An 18467-nucleotide genomic window follows, 5' to 3' on the forward strand; every position below is an offset into this window, starting at 1 on the left:
TCTTTCAAGTATTTACCGTTAGAAAAATAAAACATTATTATAACATGTTTGCGCAAGTAGATCTATTGAAACAGGTAAGTTTAACAATCTTTATACAACTCTATGGCAAAACTGATTAACGTGGCGGACTATTTGAATTGCGCATGAAATTATATTTTGTGTTGTCAGTCTCAGCACCTGTTGAACTTTACAGAAACCCGATATATGGTTATAATAGTCTGGCGAATATCGCCAGCCTAAAAAGTATTTAGTTTGTGTTGCATGTACAGATCAGCTCAAGCGGAAAACCCACTTTCCGTTTTTCCTCGAAGATAAAATCTTGCCTAGCGAGGAGTTCCTCCGAGTACTGCCTTATTCTGACTCTAAGTACCAACTGTTATAGCTTTATTAGTCCCCTGCTGGTTGAAAACCAGTTTCGGGGACTACAGGAATGCGCTTTTCCGTCCGTCCATCATTCCGTCCGTCCGTCTGTCCGCAATTTCGTGTCCGATCCATAACTCATCCATGAAGGGATTTTAATATTATTTGCACAAATGTACCTCATATTAAGACGATGTGTTTTGCACAACTTTCAGACCCCTAGCTCAAAGGTCAAGGTCACATATGGTAGTTAAATGTTAACATGGCATGAACAGGGTCTGTTTTGTGTCCGGTCCATAACTCTGCCATCCATAAAGGTATTTTAATATTACTTGGCACAAATGTTCCCCATGATGAGATGACGTGTCATGTGCAAAACCCGGACCCCTAGCTCAAAGGTCAAGGTCACAATTGGAGGTCAAAGGTCAATAGGGGTTTTAGCTCACCTGTCACATAGTGACAAGGTGAGCTTTTGTGATCACCCTTCGTCCGTCGTCCGTCCGTGCGTCAACAATTTCTTGTCTGCACGATAGTGGTTTCATTTATGATTTTATTTTAACCAGACTTGCACACAACTTGTATCACCATAAGATCTCGGTTCCTTTCTTAAACTAGCCAGATCCCATTATGGGTTCCAGAGATATGTCCCCTGAAAGGGCCAAAATTAGCTATTTTGACCTTGTCTGCACAATAGCAGCTTTATTTATAACTTGATTTTTACCAAACTGACACACAACTTGTATCACCATAAGATCTTGGTTCCTTTCTTGAACTGGCCAGACTTCTATATGGGTTCCAGAGTTATGGCCCCTGAAAGGGCCAGAATTAGCTATTTTGACCTTGTCTGCACAATAGCAGCTTCATTTATGATTTGAATTTAATCAAACTTGCACAAAACTTGTGTCACCATAAGATCTCGGTTCCTTTTTTAAACCGGCCAGATCCCTTAATGGGTTCTAGAGTTATGGCCCCTGAAAGGGCCAAAATTAGCTATTTTGACCTTATCTGCACAATAGCAGCTTCATTTATGATTTGATTTTAACCAAACTTGCACACAACTTGTATTACCACAAGATCTTGGTTCCTTTCTTGAACTGGTCAGATTCCATCATGGGTTCCAGAGTTATGGCCCCTTAAAGGTCCAAAATTGGCTATATTGGCTTTTGCAGCCATATAGATACTTCATTTATGGTTTTACTTGATACAAACTTCTAAAATATCTTCAACAACAATAGATCTTGGATTCCATGACAAATCAGATCCAATCATAGGTTCCAGAGTTATTTTATATCAATTACCTCCCCTGATTGTAATCAAAATGGATTTATATCAGTAAGTACTTATAGGACTTATTTGAAATTTCATTATTGTCATTAGTTGGACTGAGCCAATCTGGGTAGATAACTATGGATTGATTTTATGTCAGATTACCTCCCTTTATTTCAAATTAAAATGGGTATATCTCCATAACTAATGAAGATACTGATCTGAAATATCATTTATGTCAACAGATTTATTTGGCAGATCCTTCTTTTGTTCACTTACAATAAATATTTTTTTTAATTACTTCCCTTTTACGTTACTATAAATAGCTTATTTTTAGTAACTTTTTTATTATTGGCCGTAGCGAAAAACCGAGACCACTTTTCTGTGGTACAACATGCATGGTACCTCCAATTTTTTAGGTGTATTTTGACATATCTGTACCTTGTAAGAATTTTTTTTTCTTTGGTTTAATTTCTTCCCTTTGTTGTTCCTGTCCTTTGGACTTAGATATTTTTTCTGAGGACCTTCTTGTCCTCAAGTGCAATGATAACAGGTGAGCGATATAGGGCCATCATGGCCCTCTTGTTTTCCTGTCCGGTCCAGAACTCTGTCATCCATTAAGGGATTTTAATATTACTTAGCATAAATATTCCCTATGATGAGACGACTTATCATGCACAACACCCAGAACCCTAGCTTAAAGGTCAAGGTCACACTTGGAGATCAAAGGTCAATGGGACATTTTTCCTGTCCGGTGTAAAACTTTGTCATGCAAAACAGGATTTGAACATTACTTGGCACAAATGTTCACCACTATGAGACAGAGTGTCATGCAGAAGAACCTGGTCCCAAGGTCGAAGGTCAAGGTCACACATAGAGGCCAAAGGTCAGATACAAGAATGACTTTGTCAGGAACACTTCTTCTTCATGCAGGGAGGGATTTTGATGTAACTTGGCATAAATGTTTACTACCATGAGGTGGATTGTTGTGCGCAAGAACCAGGTCCCTAGGTCTAAGGTCAAGGTCACACTTAGAGGTCAAATGTCAAATTCAAGAATGACTTTGTCCAGAGTATTTCTCCTTTATTCATGAAGTGATTTTGATGTAACTTGGCACAGACGTTCACCACCATGAGGCACTCTTGTTTTTAGAATTATGTCCCTTTGTTGTTACTATAAATAGCTTATATTGTAACTTATTGTTTACAGGCAGTAGGGAAAAATTGAGACCAGTTTTCTGTGGTACAACATGCATGATACATCCAATATTTAGGTGTATTTTGAGCTATTTGAGCTAAGAGTTTTTTGTGGACTTATATAGAATTTTTTTTTTTTTTACTATAAATAACTTACATGATACCTTTTTTGATAATTGGCCAAAAAAATGCTATATAAAAAAACTATAGGTTTTTATATATACAAAATTTTAATCCAAGTGTTTTGTTATAACATATTGTATATGTGTACAATATTGTTTATACATTAGTGACAGATATCAGTTCATTATGTTATACTGCAGTAGAGAAAATTAGGTGCCTTCCAGTAGGGGACTGTATTGCATGGCAATACTTCATTCACTTGTTACATTAGCAGAATTTCGTCATGTTACTCCAAGAAATTACTTGATGGAGCTCCCGAGTCGAAATTATACAGTTAACACTATGATATGTACTGGTATTTTATGGCCACTCTGTGCGACTCCAAGTAATAAACAATAAACCGGTCATTTTGCTTGCCACGAGATGACTTCATGAAACTATGAGTCTGTATTCCCTTACCTGGATAGAATTTTCATATAATTTGTGAATTTTGATATTGAAATAGTTTCTGACCATGCGAATTAGATTTAGAAGTAAGTTTATGTAAAATGGACTAAATTATTGATCATATAAAATTAAACAGACTTTGATAGTGTTAAAGAAAAGTAATGTGTTAAATTTTGATATTGAGATGATTTCTAACAGTGCAAATTAAATTCAGAAATAAATTTATGTAAAATGTACTTAATTAAGAACTATATAAAACTAGATAAACTTTAAAATAATGGCCGTTAAAGAATAGTGATGTTTATAATTAAAATCATAGGAGAATTTTATTTTGCATTATGAAAATGGTCTTTCTTTTATTTATTTGGAAGAAATTATAAAAAGGAGAAAGAAGTTACTCATAAAGTCATAAAATATTATAAGTGAACAGAAAAATCTGGTTTATTTTAATGTAAAATTAAATTAGATACTATTATTATTATCCACAAATACTGCGTTTTTTGAGAATCACTACATAAAATATAATTATCCTGCTCCGAGTAATGTGAAATCTGTCCTCGAAGTTACTCAAAGACCCAATTAAATTTGTATAGGTAATTATTTATTTGTGTGTGTGTGTGTTCGGGTTTAACGTCTTTTTCAACAATTTTTCAGTCATATAAACAATGGTGTCTACTTGTAGCAGTGAGCACAGTGCTGCCTCACTGGAATATCACGCCGTAGACACGTGACATGATACCCCACCCAGTCACATTATACTGACACCGGGCTGACCATTCCACTACCCTCTTAATGCTGAGCGCCAAATGAGGAAGCTACTAGTACCATTTTTTATGTCTTTTGTATGACGCGGCCGAGGATCGAACCCACGACCTCTCGCACTAATTATTTATTATGTTTCCCCCAGGAGACATATTGTTTTTGCCCTGTCCTTCTGTCCGTACGTCACATTTCATTTCCGAGCAATAACTGGAGAACCATTTGACCTAGAACCTTCAAACTTCATAGGGTTGTAGGGCTGCTGGAGTAGACGACCCCTATTGTTTTTGGGGTCACTCCGTCAAAGGTCAAGGTCACAGGGGCCTGAACATTGAAAACCATTTCCAATCAATAATTAGAGAACCACTTGACCCAGAATGTTGAAACTTCATAGAATGATTGGCCATGAAGAGTAGATGACCCCTATTGATTTTGGGGTCACTCCATCAAAGGTCAAGGTCACAGGGGCCTGAACATTGAAAACCGTTTCAGATCAATAACTAGAGAACCACTTGACCCAGAATGTTGAAACTTAATAGGATGATTGTTCATGAAGAGTAGATGACCCCTATTGATTTTGGGATCACTCCGTCAAAGGTCAAGGTCACAGGGGCCTGAACATTGAAAACCATTTCCGATCAATAACTAGAGAACCACTTGACCCAGAATGTTGAAACTTCATAGGATGATTGGTCATGAAGAGTAAATGACCCCTATTGATTTTAGGGTCACTCCGTCAAAGGTCAAGGTCACAGGGGCCTGAACATTGAAAACCATTTCCGAGCAATAACTAGAGAACCACTTGACCCAGAATGTTGAAACTTCATAGGATGATTGTGCATGCAAAGTAGATGACCCCTATCGATTTTGGGGTCACTCCATTAAAGGTCAAGGTCACAGGGGCCTGAACATTGAAAACCATTTCCGGTCAGTAACTTGAGAACCACTTGACCCAGAATGTTGAAACTTAATAGGATGATTGGTCATGCAGAGTAGATGACCCCTAACGATTTTTGGGTCACTCTGTGAAAGGTCAAGGTCACAGGGGCCTGAACATTGAAAACCATTTCCGGTCAGTAACTTGAGAACCACTTGACCCAGAATGTTGAAACTTCATAGGATGACTGAACATGCAGAGTAGATGACCCCTATTGATTTTGGGGTCAGTCTATTAAAGTTCAAGGTCACAGTGGCCTGTTCATGTAAAATCATTTTTTGGAAATAACTTGAGAACCACTTGACCTACAAATTGAAACTTAATAGGATGATTGGACATGCAGAGTAGATGACCCCTATTTATTTTGAGGTCACTTGATCAAAGGTCAAGGTCACAGGAGCCTGAACAGTGACTTGAGAACCACTAGGCCAAGAGTGTTGAAATTTAGCGGGATGACTGGACATGCCAAGTAGATGATCCCTATTGCAGCCAACCATCAGTGTCTCTTTGACTTTTGCTCCTGACCCATATTGACTTCTTGCCTATAGGACTTTGCATTGGGGGAGACATGCGCTTTTTTACAAAAGCATTTTCTAATTTGTCTTGAAGTCACTCGAAGGAATTCTGTCAAGTGACTCTGGAACAAAAGAAACCAATACAGGTGTGTATTCTGCTAATTGGATTTCATCTCGAGTCACTCCATGGATTTCCTTCGAGTGACTTCGCATAAATCCTTGGAGTCAGATAGCGAAATTCGTTTCAGGGAAAAATGCTGGCTCGAAGAAACATCGTGTCAGAGCCTTGGTACTCATTTTGGCCATCCTCCGAGGATCGAGTAGAATGGGTTTTTCATATGAGCTGATTGGTATCTAAAAAAATATTTCACCTGTCATGAAACATTAAAGGACTGTTGTTCGACATGTGAAGTTGAGTATCTAGGTGCAGTTTTGAAATAATTTTACATAAATGTTCCTTAGGTGACCGTGGACATCAAGAGTGTTACAATATATAGTGAAAATTTTCAAAATCCTCTTGTCAGAGACTGCTGACCATTATTGAAATAATTTCACACAAATGTCATTATGTGCCTTAGGTGTCATTTTACCAAGATTGGCCAAATAAGTTTGATTGTTTAAAAAACTTGGCTGGTAGGGGGCATGGTCACTTTTCCCTTTAAGAATAATTATTATAGCGGAAATTTCAAAAACCTTCTTGTCAGAAATTGCTAGCCTGATTTCAAAATGATACACAGATATTCCTTGGTTGACCCTCTACCAAGATAGGCCAATTTATTCTGATTCATCAAAAAACATGGCTGCCAGGGGGTATGGTCACTTTTCGCTATAAATTGTATATAAATACTTTTTCACAAAATTAATATTACTTGGATGACCAACTACCAGGATTGTTCATATTATTCCAGTCCATCAAAAAACATGGTGCCCAGAATGAGTGGTCTCTTTTTTTCTGTATGTATACAGTTGAAATTTTAAAAATCATGGTCACTTTTCCTATATATATATATGGAAACTTTTAAAACCTTTCTGTAAGAAACTGCTGCCCCATTTTGAAATGATTTCACACAAATATTCTTTGGGTGACTCTCTTCCAAGATTGTTCACATTATTATTATTGTTCAAAAACATTGCTTCAAGAGAGTACTTTTCCTTATGTACATTTGTATATGGTGGAAATTTTAAAATCTTCTCCTCAGAAATTGAAATAATTCAAACATATGTTCCCTGAGTGATCCCCTTGGTAAATATGTATATAATAAGACTGTGACTCAGTGCAGACTTGGAGCGCCGGTATAATTTACAGACTCCGGTACATACCAGATTAACTAAATTTGAACGAAAATATCATAATTGTATATATTTTGTAACCATGGTGATACTAACCCTAACCTTTAGTCAGTATTTTATGCATATTGTACACTAAATGCATGCGGACATGCAAAAATATGCATATTTTTGCTGTACGCTACAATTGATAATCACTTTGGGGCATGCGCAGAAGACCGCTCCAAGTCTGCAATGAGTTACATCGTATATAATAAGACCTTGGGTGACCATGTACCAAGATTTTTCAAATCAATCTAGACTGGTGGAAAACATGGCCACCAGAGGTTGTCATCGTTCTTCATTATATATAATAGGTGAAACATTAAATTATATAGAAATAACTTTAAACAAATGTATCATGGGTGACCATTTACCAAGATTTTCAAACAACATCTCTTGTCTCACTTCCAATTTTAAAATATTTTCGCACAAATTTTCCTTTGGTTACCTCTTAAACCAATAAAAACACATTGATTTGTCAAAAAACAAGGATGCTTCAGAATATGCATGTGCTTAGCAGTTTTCATAGTACTTTTGCAGAAATGTTTCTTTGATGATTCTTTACCAGAATTATTAACTCTCAATCTGACTAAAGTACTTGATCTTCTAAACGAAGATCTGATTTAAGGATGACCTATTCACATTCATCTTTCTGTATATTTGGATTTCCGATATTGCTATTTTTAGCTCGACTATTCGAAGAATAGTCTAGCTATTCTACTCACCCTGGCGTCGGCGTCGGCGTCGGCATCACACCTTGGTTAAATTTTGGCATGCAAGTACATACAGCTATCATTTAAAGGCATATAGCTTTGAAACTTATTTATTCTTTTTCTAGATCAATTACCAACCTCACTGGGTCAAGTTCCATAACTCTAACATGTATTTTGAGCAAATTATGCCCCCTTTTGGTCTTAGAAAATTTTGGTTAAAGTTTTACATGCAAGTGACTATCTCCAAAACTAATGCAGATATTGAATTGAAACTTCACATGTGTCTTCGGGGTTATAAAACTAGTTGATAGCACCAAGTTCCATAACTCTGACCTTCATTTTGGCCAAATTATGCCCCCTTTTGGACTTAGAAAATTCTGGTTAAAGTTTTGCGTGCAAGTACATACAGCTATTACTAAAAGGCATATAGATTTGAAACTTATTTTTTCTTTTTCTAGATCAATTACCTACCTCACTGGGTCAAGTCCCATAACTCTGACATGTATTTTGGGCAAATTATGCCCCCTTTTGGACTTAGAAAATTCTGGTTGAAGTTTTGCGTGCAAGTACATACAGCTATTACCAAAAGGCATATAGCTTTGAATCTTATTTATTCCTTTTCTAGGTCAATTACCAGCCTCACTAGGTCAAGTTCCATAACTCTTAACATGTATTATTTTTGAACAAATTATGCCCCCTTTGGACTTAGAAAATTCTGGTTAAAGTTTACATGCAAGTTACTATCTCCAAAACTAATGCAGATATTGAATTGAAACCTAACATGTTTCTTCGGGGTTATAAAACTAGTTGATAGCATCAAGTCCCATAACTCTGATATGTATTTTGGTCAAATTATGTCCCCTTTCGAACTTAAAACTCTTTTGATATTTAACATTTTGGGTAATAATTTCCTGCTTCTGTGACAATATTTCGAATAGTCGAGCTTGGCTGTCTTACGGACAGCTCTTGTTATTTTTGCAAATCTATTTTTATTTGAACAAATCAGACGACTTGTTTCAACAAGCATTTGGCTGAACCATCAAAGTAGCATCGAATGTCACAGAGTGAGAAAAATGTGCAATCAGTCCTGGTGGCTCGAACCCGGGACCCTCGCTTACAGGGTGAGTGCTGAGCTAAACGGCTGCCTGACACATATTCTTCCCTTACGTGACCAAGTCCGTACCATGACATATGATACCTCTCAAAATACAAGGGCGCATTCATGGTGTGGTCATCATAAGAATCATTATTATAAACATGAAAAACCCAGACTAAATATAGATTTTTTAAACTTCTACTTTCAATTTCAAAATGTTGAAAGCAAGGCTCTGATTGGCTAGTGGAAGGGTCGTCAGAATGAGTCTATCAATAGCATATCTTCAGATCAAAAGCGTAGCCTTAATTGGAGATGTACTTTAGTCAGATTGGGGCCATCTTGGCCCACTAGTTTTCAATGATAGTATGAATAAACAACATTTGCTAAATGCATTGTGGGTAATAAGGTGTTAACATACATGTACATGTAATAAGTTTTCACTAAAACTGTTGAAAATAAACAAGCATGTAGTAGGAATTTTCATGGCACTTTAGCTGTATTCACTTTGCAAGTGAGCAGATGTTTGTATTGATTAATATTAGTTACAATGTTGATTGTTTTAACACTGGTTGTCTTTTGTTTTCAGACCAATAAAGTAAGTGCTTATGGTAAGAGGAATGTAAAATGATAGTTTTAGATTAACATTGTTCAGAGAAAAAAAACATTTCTCACTAGCATTGTCACTATTTATACATTTCTGTAGGTATAAATCTTGATTAAATCAATTTCTAGTTTCTGTTTTGAATCTTAAAGCTTTGCTAAAGATGAGAAATGTTTTTCAAGAAATAGCCTCTTAACAGAATAGAATAATTATTAATATTAAACCATTCATTTTATATGCCTTTTTTTTGTTTCTAGACTGTAAGTCAGAATGGCTTTAAACTTTTTAGAATAACTATGTATTACTTAAGAAAAACTCATTGATTTTAGTCAGTGGTTTAAAGGTCAAGGTCATTGGGGCCTTATTTTGGAGCTGATATTTTTTGGGGGGTTTCTTGACTAGTCAGGAAGTATTATACCCAAGGCTTTCAAACTTTACCTAATGATTTAGAACCACTAGAGGAAGATCCCTCATTGTTATGAAAAGGTTCAACGGTCAAGATCATGTGAGCAGAAATTAAAATTCCCATTGTTTTTAATGTATTTTATCAAAATTACGTGCCTCTAATATGTTTCTGGATGTTGTTTCTTATCCTCCTTGCCCCTACTCTATACATCCACATCTGGTTCAGTAATACTCATTAGTTTGTCATTAACCTGTCCATTTAACTTCAGACAATTTTATTTAAATTATGCGGGGAAAAGACATTCCTTCAGAATGACATCTCCAGTACTTTGTCTAACACTGAGGGCATAAATTGCAAATATAGCCTGATTTAGCATGGTGGCCTCGTTTAATCTGAAAAAAATGTTTTATCTTTAGATTGACCATCAGTAGGTTTTAATCATGACATAAACCACAAAAATATTAACATTTTAATGGTCAAAATTATAGTCATTATTAGGATCACTCACTGTCTGTCGTCCGTCATCCGTAAACTTTTACTTTAAATGACATCTCCTCATAAACCGCTAGGCCAATTTCATCCAAACTTCACAGGAATGTTCCTTGGGTGAAGCTCTACAAAAATTATTCAAAGAATTGAATTCCATGCAGAACTCTGGTTGCCATGGCAACCGAAAGGAAAAACTTAAAAAATCTTCTTCTCAAAAACCAGAAGCCCTAGAGCTTAGATATTTGGTTTGAAGCATTGCCTAGTGGACCTCTACCAATTTGTTCAAATCATGACCCCAGGGTCAAAATTGACCCCGCCCCAGGGGTCACTTGATTTTACATAGGAAAATCTTAAAAAATCTTCTTCTCAAAAACCAGAAGCCTACAGCTTAGATATTTGACATGTAGCATTGCCTAGTGGACCTCTGCTAAAGTTACTCAAATCATGACCCCAGGGTCAAAATTGACCCCGCCCCAGGGGTCATTTGATTTTACATAGATTTCTATAGGAAAATCTTCAATTTTTTTAAAAAAATAAACCAGAAGGCCTAGAGCTTAGATATTTGACATGTAGCATTGCCTAGTTGACCTCTACAAAATTTGTTCAATCATGATCCCTGGGGTCAAAATTGACCCTGCCCCAGGGGTCATTTGATTTTACATAGGAAAATTTTCTAAAAATAAACCAGAAGGCCTACAGCTTAGATATTTGACATGTAGCATTGCCTAGTGGACCTCTACAAAAAATTTTCAAATCATGACCCCCGGGGTCAAAATTGACCCTGCCCCAGGGTCACTTGATTTTACATAGGAAAATCTTCAAAATTTTTCTAAAAATAAACCAGAAGGCCTAGATCTTAGATATTTGACATGTAGCATTGCCTAGTAGACTTCTACAAAATATGTTAAAATCATGACCCTCGGGATCAAATTGACCCCGCCCCATAGGGTTACTTGATTGTACATAGAAAAATCTTCAAAAAATTTCTAAAAATAAACCAGAAGGCCTAGAGCTTAGATATTTGACATGTAGCATTGCCTAGTAGACCTCTACAAAATTTATTCAAATCTTGACTCCCCAGGGTCAAATTGACTCAGCCCCAGGGGTTACTTGATTGTACATAGGGAAATCTTCATAAATTTGCTTAAAATAAACCAGAAGGCCTAGATCTTAGATATTTGATATGTAACATTGCCTAGTAGACTTCTACAAACTTTGTTCAAATCATGACCCCCCGGGGTAAAATTGGCCCCGCCCCAGGAGTCACTTGATTTTACATAGGAAAATCTTCAAAAAAAATTTCTAAAAATAAAACAGAAGGCCTAGAGCTTAGATATTTGACATGTAGCATTGCCTAGTGGACCTCTACAAATTTAATTCAAATCATGACCCCGCCCATGGGGTTACTTGATTGTACAAAGAAAAAACTTCAAAATTTTCTAAAAATAAACCAGAAGGCCTAGAGCTCTACAAAATTTGTTCAAATCATGACCCCAGGGGTTAAAATTGACCCCGCCCCAGGTGTCACTTGATTTTACATAGGAAAATCTTCAGAAATTTTCTAAAAATAAACCAAAAGGCCTAGAGCTTAGATATTTGACATGTAGCATTGCCTAGAAGACTTCTACAAAATTTGTTCAAATCATGACCCCTGGGGTGAAATTGACCCTGCCCCATAGGGTTACTTGATTGTACATAGAAAAATCTTCAAAATTTTCTAAAAATAAACCAGAAGGCCTAGAGCTTAGATATTTGACATGTAGCATTTCCTAGTAGACTTCTACAAAATTTGTTCAAATCATGACCCCCGGGGTCAAATTGACCCCGCCCCATGGGGTTACTTGATTGTACATAGAAAAATCTTCAAAATTTTCTAAAAATAAACCAGAAGGCCTAGAGCTTAGATATTTGACATGTAGCATTGCCTAGTGGACCTCTACAAAATTTGTTCAAATCTTGACCCCCCCACGGTCAAATTGACCCAGCCCCAGGGGTTACTTGATTGTTCATAGGGAAAACTTCATAAATTTGCTTAAAATAAACCAGAAGGCCTAGAACTTAGATATTTGATATGTAACATTGCCTAGTAGACTTCTACAAACTTTGTTGAAATCATGACCCCCAGGGTAAAATTGGCCCCGCCCCAGGGGTTACTTGATTGTACATCAGAAAATCTTCCAAAAAATTTCTAAAAATCATCAGTTTGACATTTGAAACATGTAGCTCATATTTCATAGGTGAGCGATCCAGGGTCATCATGACCCTCTTGTTCTTATATTGACCGTGCATGAAGTGCGAGGCCAAGATACTAAAGCATGAGGTCATGATGGCAAGGTGCAATGACCATGATGGCAAGGTGCAGAGATCATAATGGCAAGGCACAAAGACCATGATGGCAAAGTCCAAGATCATGATGGCAAAGCATAAAATTATTTCACGTTTTCGCACTTCGCCATCGTGGTATTGCACTTGACAACTGTCATCTTGTACTTCATGCATTGCTTGCTGAAGTGCGAGAACACAATGGCGAGGCACTAAATTGCATTTTTATGCCCCAGGTACGAGGTTAACCAAATGGGACCATTCCGTCTAGCATTAATACCCCTAACTAGAATGACTTGATACTAATGCAGATGTAACCTGTGACCATTCCTCATCTTCAGACATCACCTGACCTCAGTTTGACCTTGACTTTGACTGCATTTTGGACTTAGGTTGCTTTATATGGGCCATCTCTTGGTTAACCAAATGGGACCGTTTCGTCTAGCATCAATATCCCTTACTAGAATGACTTGATACTAATGCAGATGTAACCTGTGACCATTCCTCATCTTCAGACATCACCTGACCTCAGTTTGACCTTGAACTTGACCTTGTTTTGGACTTAGGTTGCTTTGTATCGACAAGGATGCCAGCGGGGGCATCAAGCGTTTATTGAACGCAGCTTCTTTTGTACTTTGCAATCTTTATTCAGCACTTTCTGTATTTCATGCCTTGGCATGATAGCAAAATACCAGATAACGATGATGAAATTCAAAGTAGTGACATTTAACTTGTTTTACCATCATGATCTTGCACTTCACATATTGCCTTTGCATTATACCAGTTTTCCACGAATTGAGAAATTTTACCACCATAAAAATTATCTGGGGTATTTTGTACGGTTAATGTTTTACTTACAGTTATTTCTTCCTGTAATATTGTCCTCTTTGAGCTGGGGATTTCCCCCGATTGCTGTTTCGACCCAAAGTCGGATATTGTTTTCCTTGATGATACATCTGTTTGTGGGGATACGGGTGGTATCTGTTCCCTTTCTGGTTGCGTTGCCCTAAAAAAGAGGTTGATTTGTGATTGCCTTGATGCCCCCCTAGCTTTTGGGATCTCTGCTCCTCTTTTTCGCAATTTTCAACCTTTTGATCTAGATCTTCCCCAAACAGAAATTCAGACGTTGGCCCTTCCCCTTCACACACCTTCTGATACTTTGCTGGGATGGCTGGCCTAATAAGGGCTCGCCGTTTTCTATTTGTAACGTTAAGCCCTTGTGACAACAATCTGAAGGTGTCTTTAGTTAGATCTTTCACCTGTTGGACGTCCCCTTTTTCCATCAAAACTTCGATGGACTTAATTATGGGCACCATTGCCAAACTCAGATATTTCTGAGAGGTCTGAAGTGCCAAATCCACAGCACGCTTTAATTTGAAAGCATTCCAAAGCTCCCAGTTAACTTTTGGAACTCTCAACACTTGGCAGTTTTCTGGTACTAAGTATTTTTCACATAGTTTTTTATCGTCCTCCTCCGACATACCGTTATCTACTGCATTTGATACTAATTTCCCAAGAGTTTCATTTACGCATGGACCAAAAATCATTTTCTTTTCATAGTCATTCACCAGATCCGACAAAAAATCGGAACTCATATCCTCGGAAACATTGTGTGTCCCTCCGTTTAATAAGCCGTCCAACTCGTCTTCCTCATTAGCATTTATTAATTCGCTAGCATCAGGAGATTGATTTTTCTCCTTGTCAAGTGTCTGCTGCATTTTCGCGACATTTAATACAATGTTTGCCAGTATTTCCGTCTGTGCCTCTTCCCTTTTCCGGAAACTTTCCTCCATATTGGAGATCTTTCCCCACGAATCGCCACTTCCGGTCATGTCTAAATACCGTGACGGCCCAACCTCATGCTCTGAGCCTCGTTCTGGCGAGCCGGGATTTCCCACGTTGTCCAATTCATTATTTTGCTGCATTTCGCAGTCCGTGGTAGGCATTTCGCCGTTTTCCGGATTTCCCGGTGTTTCGCTGGCTTTCCCAGCTTTAACACGAGACAGTTCTTGTGCTCGTTTTAATGTTTTCATTTGCAAAGACAACTGATTTGTCTCGGCCATTTCGGCTATCAGAGTTCGAGAAATTTTTCAGTCCAAATACAAATCCAGCGTAATCTCAACTTGAAATAATACACACAACTTTGTACTGTTCACGAACTTTTATAAGAACTATTTCCCACTAATTTCCAAATATCTTTTACTTTGAAATCGAATCCCTACACTTAAATTTTTGATTTTTAGACAGTAATATTTTCCGAAGAACGACCCTTTCCAAGCAACTTTCCGTAATGTCCTTGACCTTCACACTTCCGTTCTCTCATGGAAAATCTGGTCACGTGGTAGTTCAATAAAATGATAGTAAAGCGCAAGATCATAGTAGCAAAATCATGAAATATGCAAGAGGTACAGGAAGAGCAAGATCACAATAGCAACTTGCAGGGCAAGACCATGATGATAAAGTGGGATATCATGATTGAGAAACTGCAAAATAATTTCACACTTTGCCATCCTGATCTAACACTTTGCCATTTTGGTTTGGAAGCATTTCTCCATCATGATCTTGCACTTTGTACATAGCCAATATAACAAGGCAGGTGGTGGCAATAACAGAACACCGTAACTTTTATCTTCTCTTCTGCTTTTGAGTACACATTATATGTTATATGTACTGTACATTGTGTATTGTCTAACAATAATTATAACATTGTGTATTGTTTAACAGTTATTATAACATTATGATTAACTCAAATATGCATGTTGATATTAACTTTTGAATGTTATTATATTATGATATGCAATGCATGTTGCTGTTACCTTCTAAATATTATTATTCCTCGCCATAGGCAGAGGGATATAGTTTTGGCATTGTCCGTCCATCCTTCCGTCTGTCTTTTCATCCGTCCGTCCGGAGCCATATCTCGGAAGTGGTTTGGAATATTTAAATAAACATATTCTCCACAATAGGGAAATGCCGCACATCAAATTTCAGTCAGATTGCCCAAGTAACACCACGGTTATGGCCCTTAGTAGTTTTTAGTGTTAACTATTTAAGGTACTTTAAATATGGCTATTTCTGCTTCACAACTTGTGACATATTTGACCTAGAACTATGAAACTTAAAATTGAATTTAGATCACCATAATGATGTGGTGCACACACAATTTCATCAGGATTTCTATTGTCACTTCAGAGTTATTGCCCTTTAATTGTTTAAAAATCCACATATTTGTATATCACAAACTAACCATTTGGTAGAATTTTATTAAACTTCTTTCATTTTTTTCCATGAAGATTTATTATTATACGCTCAAAGGGACGTATTATGTTATACCCCCGGTGTCTGTCCGTCCGTCCGTTAGCAATTTCGTGTCTGCTCTGTAACTCTTGAACCCTTGGAAGGATTTCAAAGAAACTTGACACAAATGTTCACCACACAGAGACGACATGAAGAGCGCATGTTTTGGATGTCTCGCTTCAAGGTCAAGGTAACACTTAGGGGTCAAAAGTCATATCAGCTTGTTTTGTGTCCACTCTGTGTAACTCATATAAACTGCTAGAAGGATTTCAAAGAAACTTGGTACAAATGTTCACCACACCGAGACGATGTGCAGAGCGCATGTAAGTTGCAACCCCGACCACACACACCCGTTGCCACCAACGTTCCAGATTTCTTACTTGGTTGTGCGCTCTTAAGGACATCTGTTCTTTTAAGTTAAAATGTAATGAAATTATTTCCTTTTAGTAACATCCTTTACTTTTTGCCGGATATATTCCGTTGCCATTTCTTACCACAAACCCATTAGATGGGGGATACCAATTCATCAAATTTGCTTGTTTACTGTTAGATTTACATTTTTATCTTGATTATTCGAAGAATAGGTAGAGCTATTGGACTTGCCCATTAGTCAGCATCGGTGTCCTGATTTGTTTATGTAAGCAGTGACAACTTGTGGGAATGTATTGAAACTTCACATGCTTATTCACTGTTATGAACTGACTTTTACACTAAAAAATTTCTGTAACTCTACTTTGCTTTTTTACAGAATCATGCCATTTTTCGACTTTGCAATTTTTGGTTAAGTTTTTAGCTCATCTGAGCCAAAGGCTTTTTTAGCTCACCTGAGCCAAAGGCTCATGGTGAGCTTTTGTGACCGCTCAATGTCCGTCGTCAGTCGTGCATCTGTCAACATTTTCTAAAAAAAATATTCTTCTTGAAAACCACTGGGCAGAATTACACCAAATTTCACGGGAATGATCCTTGGGTGGCCCCCTTTCAAAATTGTTCAAAGAATTGAATTTCATGCAGAAAATTTTAAAAAATCTTCTTGTCCAAACTGCAAGGCATAGAGCCTTGATATTTGGCTTGTGACATCATCTAATGGTCCTTTATGAAGATTGTTCAAATTGTGCCCCTGGGGTGAAAAAAGGCCCCGCCACGGGGGTCAAAAGTTTTTACATAGATTTATATAGGGAAGAACTTTAAAAATCTTCTTGTCTAAAACCACATGACTAAGCCTTTGATATTTGGTTTGTAGCATTGCCTTATGGGTTCTACCAAAACTGTTCAAATTTTGCCTCTGGGGTGAAAAGAGACCCTGCCGCAGGGGTGTCTTTAGTTTCACATAGACTTATATAAGAAAAATTTTCTTGCCTGAAACTGCAAGGCCTAGGCTTTTGATATTTGGTATGTTGCATTGCCATGTGGTCCTCTACCAAAATTGTTCAAATAATCCCCCTTTGGTGAAAAGAGGCCCTGCCCTGGGGGTCCCAAATTTAACAAAGACTTAATATATAGGGAAAACAAATCTTCTTGTCTGAATGTTCAAGGCCTAGGCCTTTGATATTTGGTATGTAGCATTTCCTAGTGGATCTCTAACAAGATTGTTCAAATTATACCCCTGGGGTGAAAAGAGGCCCCGCCCTGGGGGTCACTTGTTATATAACATATAAAGGAATATTAAAACTTAAAAAATTATCAGATCATATTTCCTTGACTATTTAATTATAATTACCTGATGACTCCAAGCAATTAGGGGTCACTTGACTGTGACCTTGACCTACTGACCTACTTTCTTGTTTTTTTTATGATACAGCCTTGAACTTTGGATGACATGTACAGTTTTGCACACCGATCTTAGAACTGACTTTAAGTGACCATGAATATGACTAACTGACCTACTTTCTAATATTTTAGCATCAGTTTGCCATTATAGATGTGTGGCTCATATTACTCAGGTCAGCGATTCAGGGTCATCATGACCCTCTTGTTGTATTTAAAAGGAAAAGCAACATTGTTTTTATGTTAATTTGCCTGCTGGGATTTCTTAAATCATTTAAAGAAGTGAAAGAATTTTCAAATTCCAAGTAAAAATGACAAAGTTATGAGCATTTCAATATTTGGTCAAATTTGTGGCCATTTTGTTTCCATGGCAACAAAAAATAAAAATGGTGGATTTATTAAATTTTTAGTTACACATTTGAACTGTATTTACTTATTTCTGTAAAATAATTTCTCTACTTTTTTCTAGCTATAATGAAAGAAATTATCATGTTTTACACCTTACGTTCAAGAAACATATGAAAATAAAGTTATGAAAAGCGTGATGAGGGCTTTCATATAAAATTAACTTATTGTCAGGCTTTCCTTACCCTTTAAGCTGGTATTTCAGTTCCCACTAATGGGAGTGGATTGAAACTTCACACAAAAATGTCCACTGTGATGATCTGACATTCATTGCACAGGTTCCATAACTCTATTTTGGTTTTTTACAATATTATGCCCCTTTTTACCTCCACTATTCGGAGAATAGGGGACTATTCTACTTGCCCCGGCATAGGCGTTGGCGTCGGCATGACCTTTCTTGGTTAAAGTTTTTTGGCAACCTTTGTTTTTCTGTAAAATCTTT

At 37.1% G+C, this 18467-nt stretch overlaps 1 protein-coding gene across 2 annotated transcripts in view; it reads left to right on the forward strand.

Moving 5' to 3' along the window:
• The window catches only part of LOC123529319 (LHFPL tetraspan subfamily member 3 protein-like), a 59980-nt gene that overhangs the window by 22491 nt on the left and 19022 nt on the right, over window positions 1-18467 (forward strand). Inside the window, exon 3 of one of the 2 annotated variants that reach the window (XM_045309604.2) lies at window positions 9328-9349. The exons of the other annotated variant lie outside the window; for it this stretch is intronic. Within the exon in view, the coding sequence (XP_045165539.1) occupies window positions 9328-9335 (8 nt within the window). The 3' untranslated portion in view covers window positions 9336-9349. The remainder of the gene's footprint in view (window positions 1-9327; window positions 9350-18467) is intronic. 2 annotated transcript variants of the gene reach the window in all.

This window comes from Mercenaria mercenaria, chromosome 13 (genome assembly GCF_021730395.1).
Source record: "Mercenaria mercenaria strain notata chromosome 13, MADL_Memer_1, whole genome shotgun sequence".
Taxonomy (NCBI): Eukaryota; Metazoa; Mollusca; class Bivalvia; order Venerida; family Veneridae; genus Mercenaria; species Mercenaria mercenaria.